Source organism: Lotus japonicus, chromosome 2 (genome assembly GCF_012489685.1).
Source record: "Lotus japonicus ecotype B-129 chromosome 2, LjGifu_v1.2".
Lineage (NCBI taxonomy): Eukaryota > Viridiplantae > Streptophyta > Magnoliopsida > Fabales > Fabaceae > Lotus > Lotus japonicus.
Genome location: NC_080042.1, coordinates 52,027,214 through 52,039,607, shown reverse-complemented (window position 1 = coordinate 52,039,607; position 12,394 = coordinate 52,027,214). Strand labels below are relative to the sequence as shown.

The following is a 12,394-nucleotide window of genomic DNA, read 5'->3' as shown; positions in this document are numbered from 1 at the left end:
AATTGGTGAATCAAAGTGGAATTATTATTCTCTCTTCCAAACTAATATGGTATCAGGAGCTTCCATTGCATTGATCGCCCATTAGAACCTAAACCTCTTACTCTTTGTATACAAACTATTGCCTCCTTTCCTAATTATAAAACTCTGTTCAGACAATTATGGTAATTAAAAAAATATGCAATGAAGTTAATTAGTGTATTGATTTTAGAAAAGTTTATATACTCTTTCATAATTACTCATTGTTAATGTATTGGGTAATATTGAAGAGAATTAATTAGTAGTGATAATTAAATTCTTGAAATTACAAAAGTTCAATAGATTCAAGGGCATATAAGGAAAATGATAATTAACATTTTTAAAATTTAGTAGGGGGGTTGTATATAAAGGAACAACAAATATGTCTCTAAAGGGTCTTATAATTGTGAATAAAGAGTAAATGGAAAATATTATTTCTCTTATGCCTAATTCGTAAAACTCATGATGGAGGGAAGATGCACGATGAGATACTTGATTGGGGAAGCTATAAAACTAGAGAAGGATAGCTCTTCCTTCTCGGGCAAAATGAAAGGCAGAAAGTTCTCTCATCATGGCATGGTTAATCAATTCCATGCAGTAGATAATTGGCAAACCATACATGTTATGTCCCCAACCAAGGGTGTTTAGGAAGCTGTCTGAGAATGATACTCATTAGTCTCATGAGCTAAAAACTTAGTTATAACAGTCATACCAAGGTGATCAAGATGCTATCACTTATTACAATATCATGGCGAATGCGACCAATCTCATGCAAAGAGTGATGTCCTAGAAGCGTATGAGGTAAAGAAGAAGACTGGCGTTTAACCTCACCTAACCAACGTCTTATGATCATAAAGGTGGCAAGGACTAATTTGCCTGATTAATGGTCCAACAGGAACTTGCCACGTCATTAGGGACTTGTTTGAAAGAGGTTTTTGGGGTAAAAATATTGGAAGCCACATGTGTGAGCCTATGTGTCACTTAACGTGACACATCGTCGATTCCATCCTAGGGACCAACAGGAAAGGAGGAAAAGGACGAACGTGAAAGGTGCTTGCAATTTGGAGGGCTCTTCAAGCCATTTTTGTAGTTCAGGGACCAATTTGAACGGTGACTACAATTTTAAGGACCAATTTGGTGATTCACTCTGTGTGATTGATTGAAAATACGAAGGTTGTCTTGTTGTCTCGTGAGAAATAAAAAAGTAAGCCAAAGAAAGAGAGAAAATGTGATTGCAGATGAATAGACGGCTGAAATTGCATCTTTAGAAAATAATATCTAACTTTACTAAAATACTCATGCAAGATAATAAATTGTAGTGCAATGAATTATAGAATTATGGAATTGCCTTTAAGGCTGCCAAAATAGCTCCTTTATATATATATATAGATAGATAGATATAGATTCTCATTTTTATCCTTATCATTTTAATAAAATTTCATCATTACCATTTTAAAATTTCATCTTTTCTAGGATTCTCATTTTTATCCTAATTATTTTTATTTTGAAATAATTACTTTTCAATTTTTAATATAAAATTATAAAACTATTTTGTTAATTTAGATTAATACAAGCTTAATTTTTTTCTAAAACAGAAGATTATTTAAAATAGAGCAAAGTCGAGATATAGGACCTCCCGAAAACATACTCACAAAACAAGAAAGTGATAAACGAAAAGCGAAGAAAAATGAAAAACATAAGAGAAAATGCTACGACATAAGCCATGATGCGACCAAAAACCTACTACGAAGACATCTCCCAAGACTAGGAAAATGAAACATCACACACCTCGACCAACAATCTCAAAAGAGCCTTAACCATCTCCATATCTCTCCGACTTAGAAGATTTAAGATGTTTCACACATGCCCCAATTGCCTTTTCATCCGTGTCAGGGAAGACAAGGCCGCAATGTTTGCCTAATTTCCATACATTTGTCGCTCTCGATATCACACAATCAACATTATATTCCACAGGTGTAGCATCGGATAAATCAGATGACTCTAGATCCATGGAAGTTAAACTCTCAAGATCCTTCTTCTTAATTCAATAAATTAAAATATAAGCTTAAAATAATAAAAATATGAATACAAAAAATAAAAAGATTATTATATTTTTGAGATGATAAATAATTTGAACTAATTTAAAATATTTGAAGTGATAATTATTTTAGTATTAATATCATATATGTATTGATGTGTAAAAAAAAAGTAAATGTTAAATATAAAAAGAATTGCACAAGTATGTTCATTGATGTCAATTTTTCAAATTTGTGCAATCGCTACTTTTACCAAACATTTTTATCATTTATGTAGCTTTTAAGTTTTCATCTAATTAATTTACCAACGGGACAAACATAACTCATATATCACATGTAATACTTTTCATTCTTTGCATCATTTCTCAGTTCTCACTCATCGAACTAAAAGATTTTCATAAAGGGAAACTGATTCGAAACCAGTTCTCAGTTCTCAGCTTGTGGTGGATTGATTCGAAACCATGAAGGTAAAGTGATTAAGGGATTTGCAAGCATACTTTGTGAGGGAAACCCCCTCACTGCAGAAATTGGGGGAGTTATCAAAGGCTTAAAGCTGGCCAAGGATCTCAATCTCAACTGAGTAGAAGTCGAACTAGATTCCGAGGCTTTTGAGTTAATCACTAACAGATGTCCCTCCGCCCACCCGAATGCTCATTTAATTAGTGAGATTTTTGAACTGACTTTCCTAGATTGGCCAGGCTTATTCAACCTGATTTATAGGGAAGCAAATGATAGTGCAAATGCTATTTCTAGACTTGGTCATAGAGTAACAAAGGTGACTTTTAATGATCAAACTGTTCGGCAATTCCTTATTAGTCTGTTGCAAGATGATGTAATTAGGAAATCTTCCCTTAGATTGTCTTAGTTGTTTTTTAGGGTCTCTGACCCTCCAAATTATAAAATAAAATAAAATTCGTAAAGCAATAGAGGCACCAAAATAAAGAGGCCTTTTTTAAAGTAATAAAGAAGCTTTTTTTTTTAACGTGGAAGTAATAAAGAAGCTGAATCTTGTAGAAAAATGTTTAGAAAATAATAAAGTTTATCCCATAATCAAAATCTAAATTTATTCATTCAAGTGGTTCAACTACTCATAAATCAAATGGTCATAAAACGGAAGAGTAGCGTTGTTCTAAGTCTGCGAACAACACATCCGAACTCCATTTCCGCCGCTACTTCCTTTCTTCCAGTGGTACAACAATGGCTTGTTTAAGGTTTAGGAGGTTTCCCTTTCTTTCCAACCCCACTTTCCTTCGTTCCTTTCACTCTCACTCTCGCTTTCATTCTTCCTTTCACAATCCTGGTGATGCCATCTCACACTTCAATCGCATGCTTCAAATGCCTTCTACCCCACCCATCTTCGAATTCAACAAGGTTTTAACTTCACTTGTTAAGACGAAGCATTACTCCACCGCCATTTCACTTTCTCACCAAATGGAGTTCACTGGAATTATGCCAGACATTGTTACTCTCAACATCCTCATCAATTGCTACTGCTACCTAGGTCAAATTACTTCAGCCTTTTCTGTACTGGCCAACATTCTCAAGAGAGGTTATCAGCCTGATACCATCACTTTGAATACTCTCATCAAAGGTCTCTGTCTTCATGGCAAGGTCCCCAAAGCACTGCAATTTCATGATGACGTGCTGGCAAAGGGATTTCTGTTGAATCAAGTCAGTTACGCGACCTTGATCAATGGGCTATGTAAAATTAGGGAAACAAGAGCTGCTTTGGAGTTGCTTAGGCGGATTGAAGGGCGAGGGATTAAACCTGATGTGGTAATGTACAACACCATCATCGATAGCCTGTGTAAAGATAAACTTGTAAGTGATGCTTGCAATTTATATTCCGAAATGCTTGCAAAGAGAATTCCTCCTGATGTTTTCACTTACAATGCTTTAATATATGGCTTTTGCATTGTTGGTCAAGTGAAGCAAGCAGTTGGTTTGTTAGATGAAATGACAACAAAAAACATCGACTCAGATGTTTATACTTATAATACATTGGTCGATGCTCTATGTAAGGAAGGGAAGGTGAAAGAAGCTAAAAATGTGTTAGCTGTGATGTTGAAACAAGGTGTGAAACCTGATGTTGTTACTTATAATTCCTTGATGGATGGGTATTGCCTGGTTAATGAAGTGAATAAAGCCCAAGATGTATTCAATGCTATGGCTCGGAGGGGAGTGACTCCTAATGTTCAGAGCTACTCTATTATGATTAATGGATTATGTAAGATTAAAATGGTGGATGAAGCCTTGAATCTCCTTGCAGAAATGGATTACAAAAAGGTTGTTCCTGATACAGTTACCTACAGTTCTCTTATTGATGGTTTATGCAAATCAGGGAGAATCTCTCATGCTTGGGAGCTCCTTGATGAGATGCATGCTAGAGGTACACCACCTGATGTAATCACTTACAATTCTTTCTTGGATGCTTTATGCAAAAGCCACCATGTTGATAAGGGAATTGCTTTAATCAATAAAATTATAGACAAGGGTATTCAGCCAGATATGTGCACATACACTATACTTCTGGATGGACTATGCAAAGCTGGAAGACTTAGGAATGCGCAAGAGATTTTTCAGGTTCTTGTGACTAAAGGCTATCATATAAATGTCCATACTTATACTGTTATGATCAATGGGCTTTGTAAAGAAGGCTTGTTTGATGAAGCGTTGGCCTTACTGTCAAAAATGGAAAATGAGGGATGTATTCCAAATGCTATAACTTTTGAAACAATTATTCATTCACTCTTTGAAAAAGGTGAGAATGACAAGGCTGAGAAACTTCTTCGTGAAATCATTGCTAGAGGTCTACTGGAAAAAATTTAGATACACACGGAAAAGGATGATGGACTACACAATGGGCTCACTTTCTCCATAGCTAAAAGTCATGTGTTCTTACTTGTTAGGTTCATTTTGATATTTGATATTGTAACAATAACAATGATTGATTTGTTCATTATGAGTATTGACATAACTATCCTTTTGGTAAGAGAAGCTTCGTTGCAGCGGTTGGAGTTGTTTTAGTGTGACTAGGAGGCCTTATATTCAATAGAACCAATCAATCCCAAATTCAATGTAAGGAGGATGCCTATATAGACGCACAGATAACCATCGTTGTTTTTTCTCAATGTACTGTCAATGTGCTTCATCTACAAAGCTTAAAGAAGCATCATTATTTGAAACCAGACATGATTAAGTTGATTTTATTCCCCAAATTGGATATTAGAAGTTAGAACTTGATATTTCTTTTGCAGTATATTTCTTGTATATATTTTATAGAATGGGAACAGAAAAGTAAACATGAAGTTTATTGTTTTAGTAATAGTGTCGACTGTTGTCTGATGAAAAAAGTGCTGCCATCATCTGATGTAAATCCTGATGCGGCTATACCAGCTCAGCTCTCATATGGTGCATATAGATTGTTCATTCAAATCACACAACTCAATGGTAAAATTAACTTAGGGTGAGGTTCTAATTAATTTATTATATCCATAAAATACGTCCGATATCAGGTTTTCTTTAAGACCAAACCTGATATCGGACGGTATCTGAATCATAATTTCTAGCATTGTGCTTTTTGTCCCTGTTATTTTTTTACCTGTTTTAAACTTGCTATTTTTTTACTAAGCTCCATAACAGTATATCAGAATCAATGGCTGAAGCTTCCTTGCTTGATGCTTCCACTATACTTATGCTAATTAGCAAGTAAATTTAAGTTCTTGATTTGGAGGGCCCGGCCGGCTTATTATTGCATGGATTGACAGCATTCGTTCTAAAAAAAGAAGGGTCTTACCGAGAAATGCTCTTAAATCTCTAGCCATTGGTAACTAATCCAATGATTACTATTACAATATTTATGTGCTCTGTTTCTTGTATAATGTATTGTTTTGAATTTCAGAAGCTCTGCTATAAAGATAGATATCTTATGTTCGCTTCATGCTTGCCTCATGCTTTGGTAATTAATTCAACTGCTCTCTATCATAGAATAGAACCATTTTTGTTTGTATATATGGAGCTTAAATATGAAGTTTTTCATATATGGTGTTGGTCCTCAGTCATTGTTAACTAAAAGAAACCCATGTTTGGTTGATTGATTGGTGCTGGGGCCTCCTTCATTTATAGGTCACCTGTAAGTACCACATTAGACTCTCTTTGTCTATGATGTAAATTTGAAACTACTAGTTCAGTAAATAAAATTTTCTAGTAATCGAAGTGTAAAATGCATGTGAATTGTGCTGGAGTATATGCACTACTCTCATCCTACTGACCTGGTAGAGGCAGTTATGATTTGGTTAGATTATACATGTTTGTATATATATGGAGCTTAAATATGAAGTTTATCATATAAATATTGAACTCTGTTTGATTCAGTATTACAATTCATTCTCTCAATCCCGTTTTTTTTTTCTTATTCTTTTGCTTTTCTTCATTTACCCCGTACTCTGGAGTGATTTCCAATTTCCATTAATAAAGCTAATTTTTAGTCAATGAGATATATGTGCAAGGGGATACTTGAACTGGAACATAATAGATGATTCACCAAAAGAAATTCTTCTTGGTTGGTTTGAGAATGAAGTTGAAAATGGTGGTCTCTATTATGTGAGAGATACTCTATATTTTCCTCCAGATGCAGGTAATAATCATTGGAAACTTAATTATTAAAGTAGTTCTGTCTTGTTAAATATGCTAGAAGCTTGAAAAACGTCTTCATATTTTAGTCAGATTTCATTATTTCAGACTAAAATACGTGGTTGAACAAGTTTTCACTCAAGACTGGATCACAAGCACTGAGTTTGGAACTAACATTTTGTTTCATGAAGTGTTGCTTTTCCTAAAAGATATTTGATCAATGGTTGAAACTTAATTATGATCATGTTGTGCATTGAACCCTTGCGTGTTGAAAAAAGGGTCTATTATTGGTTTCCTTACCTTGCATTTGCGAGAGGATCAGTCCACAACTTGAACTTATGACCTCCTAGTAGTAGTCACATGGCAGCAACTGGTCACAAGGTTGTATAAGAATTTCTCTATGCCTCTGGTTGGTTGGAGAATATATTAGCTGACCGAACTGAGTCTAAAGAAGATTTCTCAATTATATTGTTCCTTCCCTCCTGTGATAAGGTTGCAATTAATATTTGCAACAAAGGTCATATTTTATTAACTAAATCTACTCCTTTCTGGCATGACTTGCACTTCACTGTGAACATTGTTGGGTTTTGTTCTTCTGTTCAAATAAGTTGAAAGTTTGATGAATTTTTCAGGATCTGGCCTAAAGGGACTTGCTCTCTTCTAATGCAACCACTGTTACAAGTTTCTATTGATAGTGCTATTGGCTTGCAAAAACCTTTGGGAGTTTTTCTGCTTTTAATATTTAAGACAGAGCCTGGCTTGCAGCTGTTGCAAGCACTTCATATTTTAATTGTCAAGTAAGTGTGAATTTCCATTGTAGGCCTTTTTCTTCCTATTATTATAAATGTGTCTTTCTGCAGCTTTATTATTGGAATGGGTACTAGTTTTTCAATCTGATGTTTCAAAGTATCACCCTGAAAGAAGTAGCCTATAACATGAAATATTGTGCAAGCATTCCGTGAGAATAATTCTAAGAATTTGAGTATTTCTTAAGATGTATTTTATATCATTATTATTTAGCTGATCTATAAGATTATAAGATATAAAAGAAGTACTATGAAAATAATTTGTTTGCAGGTTTGTTTACGACTCAATCTTGCTCAATTGATAGGTGGTTCAGAGATAAGATGAAGTTACTTCTATTTAGCATTTAGATATTTACCTCCACTCACTAGTGCTTTTTCGTTGATGTTGTGTTTTTCCCAAGTTCATTGATTAGTAAGCATAGGCTAAAGATTTCAGTAGAGCTAACCATAATATACTTCAATTCAATGACAAATCCAAAAATCAAGTGGAAAAAGGGTTTATTTGTAACTTTTGGCCATTCACATATTTTGACATTGTTTCCTGTAGGGTGGTTTTGGATACCTTGGAATTGATTTAATTTTACCACTTAATTTACAAAACTGAACCATATATATTACACAATTCTGATGGTAAACTTCTTATGACAGCTTGGTTCTAGCCATCTAATCACCCATGACAATGCAAGAATATATGGATTCCACACAAAATGAAGCATCAAATCTACATGATAGAGGGCAGCGGAAGGCATATGATTTTACATATCAAAAGGGAAGAAATTAGGAAATTGAAGACTCATGTGGAGTATGTGGGAACAAAGCTGGTTTGGTAACAAAAGATAACAAAACAAAACATAATGGAATAAAACAATAACTGTTTGTGTATCGTGTGGTTGGTAATTATTGAACAGAACAACTTCATTATATTTTATTCTGTTTTTTATGCTTGTTAGACATACCATGACTTTAAGTACCCCTTCCTGTTTAATGTATTATTAAGCATATAATATTGTTTGAACAATATTGGATGATGGGTTATTTAACCCAAACTTTATCATGGGCCTTGCACAAAACTAATTTTTACTTACATTTATAGGTCCTCAGGTCATCCATATATCTTTTCTTAGAAAAACCAAACTCATATTAATGATGAACCAGATAAACCAAAATACAAAGCTTCAGATACAAGCTGAGAGTAGCAAAAACAGAAAAATAACAGAAAGGGCCTAAAAAAAAAGAGAAAACAAACCAACAATTGAAAAGATAAAGGCTAAGAGCAACGGTAGAAATTAGGAGCTTAGGATTGAAAGGAAAAACAGGAGAAAGATACAGCAAAGGTTTCCGCCTCTGAAACAGCACGATGCAACGATGAGTTCAAATGACAGAAAAGGAGAAAACAGTAGAGGCATTAAGGTGTTGCACTGTCCAAGCAAACCCAAAGAGTGTCAATTCTTTTGCTAGCTTGTCGGCCCTCACATTTGCTTCTCGAAAAACATGTTGGAACTTGGAATCCCACACAGTTAACTTGTTTGGCTAGAAAATCAATATGGTTTTACTCATTTAGAAGAGCAAGAGGACGTCTATCTGGAGAGAGAGCCCACCTAGTTTTTTTTTTTGATAGACAAATGTTAGTTGTTAGTAATGTTAGTAAATTAGTCATCCTCAGGGTTCGAACCCTGGACCTTTCTCCCTTTATCTCACCCAACCCTTATGTCCCTAACTCTTTACCACTTGAGCTATCCTTCGGAGACGAGAGCCCACCCTAGTGTCATCGTTGAATCGCTATCGATGAGGACATTGCTAAGCACGAATTGTTGACAGAAGAGAAGGGTGTGGAGAATTGCTTTTACCTCAGCAGCAAAGACTGTTCCCTGCATTCTTTGAAAAATAGCCCAGAATTCCATTAGCATGGTTACATATCAACCCTCCTATCCCGCTTGGTTCTGGATTTCCCTCTGAGACTCCGTCAACATTAAACTTGAGCAAACCGTAAGAAGGAGGTTGCTATACAACTACCCTTGGAGGATTAATTGGTCTCCCTATTTTTATGCTGGTGAAATTTGATAGGAAAAGAGAGGATTCATATGGACAGTCCTTCCAATAGCATTTTAACCACGATGGCCCAATTCCATGTCCCATTCCTATAAAAGGGAGAGATTTGACAAAAAAAAGTGAGAGAGACCTCTTGTAATCCACATGTTCATCTATACACTAGAGATTCTAGGTCTTAAGGGTTTCCTACCTCCGTTAGGGCCTGACCTAGTTGGCTCCCTATGTTCATCCCGGAACACCCATCAATCACCACCCCCTTCCTTCTCTTCCCCTTCTTCATCCTTTCCCTAGAACCTAACACCACCACCACCACTGAAAACCCAACAACAACAACACCACCCATAAACCCATCCACTTCTTCCCCTTCCTATCCCCCAATTTTCGCACACAAAACCACACCTAGCTACCACTGTGCCGCCACCACCACAATTGTAAGAAATTTAGGGCCCGTTTGGTGGTCAAGATAGGATATGATAGGATATGATATGTGAACAGGATAGCAACATGATAGGATAAGAGCAGGATAAACTTTTATTATATCCTGTGTTTGAGGTGCACATGATAAGGACATGATATGATAAGAAAAATGTATCAAATTTATATTTGAATAAAAAATACATTTAAAATTGATCATTCTATTAAATTTAATTTCTTTACATTTACATGAATGAGTCTATATTTTGAAATAAAAAAATTAATTTAAATTTTATTAACTATAACCTATTTAATTGTTTTGAAGATAGCCTATATTTTACATAAAATTATGTAGTTAACCAATTGGTTTACACTTAGTTGTGACACGCGATAATTCACAATTAATACAAGTTAACTAAATTAAGAATATTATTATTCCAAAATTACTTTATATTTAAATTATAAATTATTATATAAGTAGATAAGTATTTTTAAATAATAGGAGATGAAAATAGAAAATTAATCTATTATTATTAAAAAATCAATATTTGTAATCAATGGTTTTTACTTAGTTGTGACACGTGATAAACAATAAAAATTAACTAAATTAAATATAGTATTATTTCAAAAATAATTTATATTTAAATTATTATATAAGTAGATAAATAATTTTTAAATAATAGGAGATGAAAATATTAAATTAGTCTATTATTATTAATAAATCGATATTTATAAGTGAGTAGTCTATTTTACTATTTATGATTCATAATTTTATTTATTTTAGTTAAATTAATATTTTTATATTTAATAATTAATATTATTATAAATTATAAATTATATAATATTAAAATAAATTAATTTGGAGTTAGGATACTGAAAGAAAAAATATAACTGATATCCTATCTTGTTCTATCCTAGCTCCCCCTTCAGGATAACTTTTACACATGATTGACAGGATAGGATAGGAGACAAGATAGTGTTATCCTATCATGCTAACGCAATAAACAACAGATAACAACATGATATGATTATTATCCTGTCCTATCCTATCCTGTCCTGACCATCAAACGGGCCCTTAATCTTGAAACAAACACCCATCTGAATATGAGCCTAATATTCTGTCTACTTCATCACAAAATACAAACCTCTAACAAACACCATCGCAAACACATCTTGGATAATTGCCTTTTCACGGTGTTCATGTAATGAAGGAAGGAAGATGATCAAGATTGGATCGAGATTAAACACATCATGTAGTGTTGATTTTGGCAGTGGAAACAACAGATGATTGTTTCGAACCGCAGCACATCTGGTTGCGCCACCACTGTAACGCCCCAATTTCTCAATTGAGGAGTCACATTAGTAACCTAACAAAGTCTAAGGACTATTCTGCAATCCCTAAAATCCAAGGGTATTTTTTTTGAAAATGAAAAGACTAAATACCATAGGGTTGGAAACGTTACATAACTTTATTTAAATAACCTGTTTCCCGACATAATAGTATACATAACATAGAGTAGTTCACGACACCATAAACGGGGTTCCAAAATTAGTACGCTCACTTAGACAAGTGGCGAAAATAAGGTTTAAACAACAGAGTTTTCAGATGGAGGAAGAAACTCAGACATAGTCCCCCAAAAAGGGAGAAGCAACTGTTTCATCCACCTTTACTCAACCGCCCTCAGTCACGGTCTCCAACTCGAACAGCTAAGCTTCAGCGGAAGGCTCTCCATCGCCTAATAGCGTTAAGCGCCCAGACAACAAATAACAAACAGAAAGGGTTAACTCCATGCAATTACCACATAATAAAGAGAAAAACATGTTATTCAAATGTAATACATGCCATGGTAAGTAAGCTACCAATTTAATTCAGGTTAGATGACAACTCATCCTAACGATCATGAAATCGAATCATATATTTAACAGAATTAAACCTATCAGCATATCAGCAAAATCAACGATATGGTTTTAAAACAGATACCAACAAAACCTTACAACATAACCTAACTCAGAAATCAATAACTTAACAGCATAGGTTAATTCAGATAACAATAACTTCAACAACATAACATCAAATCAGATATCATCAATCCTCAACAATATAACAACTAATCAGATATCAATGATCCTCAACAATATAACGGCACATCAGATATCAATAATCCTCAACAATATAAACACAAATCAGCTATCAATAATCCTCAACAATATCAATCAAACAATAACGTCTCGCAAGACGGGACAGTCCTGTGAAAATATCCACTCTACTGTCACTAAGTAACGCCTCAAAAGACGGGATAGTCATGTGAAAATATTCACTCCACTACCACTTGATAACGCCTCGAAGGACGGGATAGTCATGTGAAAACATCCACTCCACTGCCACTTGATAACGTCTCGCAAGACGGGACAGTCATGTGAAAACATCCACTCCACTGCCAC

At 34.5% G+C, this 12,394-nt stretch overlaps 1 protein-coding gene across 1 annotated transcript; it reads left to right on the top strand.

Annotated features, from left to right (window-relative positions):
• The first annotated feature begins 3,329 nt into the window (after nucleotides 1-3,329).
• Nucleotides 3,330-4,880, top strand: LOC130738275 (putative pentatricopeptide repeat-containing protein At1g12700, mitochondrial). The gene is made up of 2 exons (XM_057590226.1): nucleotides 3,330-3,917; nucleotides 4,023-4,880. Exons 1-2 carry the CDS (start codon nucleotides 3,378-3,380, stop codon nucleotides 4,878-4,880), a joined length of 1,398 nt encoding a protein of 465 aa, XP_057446209.1. The 5' UTR covers nucleotides 3,330-3,377.
• The last annotated feature ends 7,514 nt before the right edge of the window (nucleotides 4,881-12,394 follow it).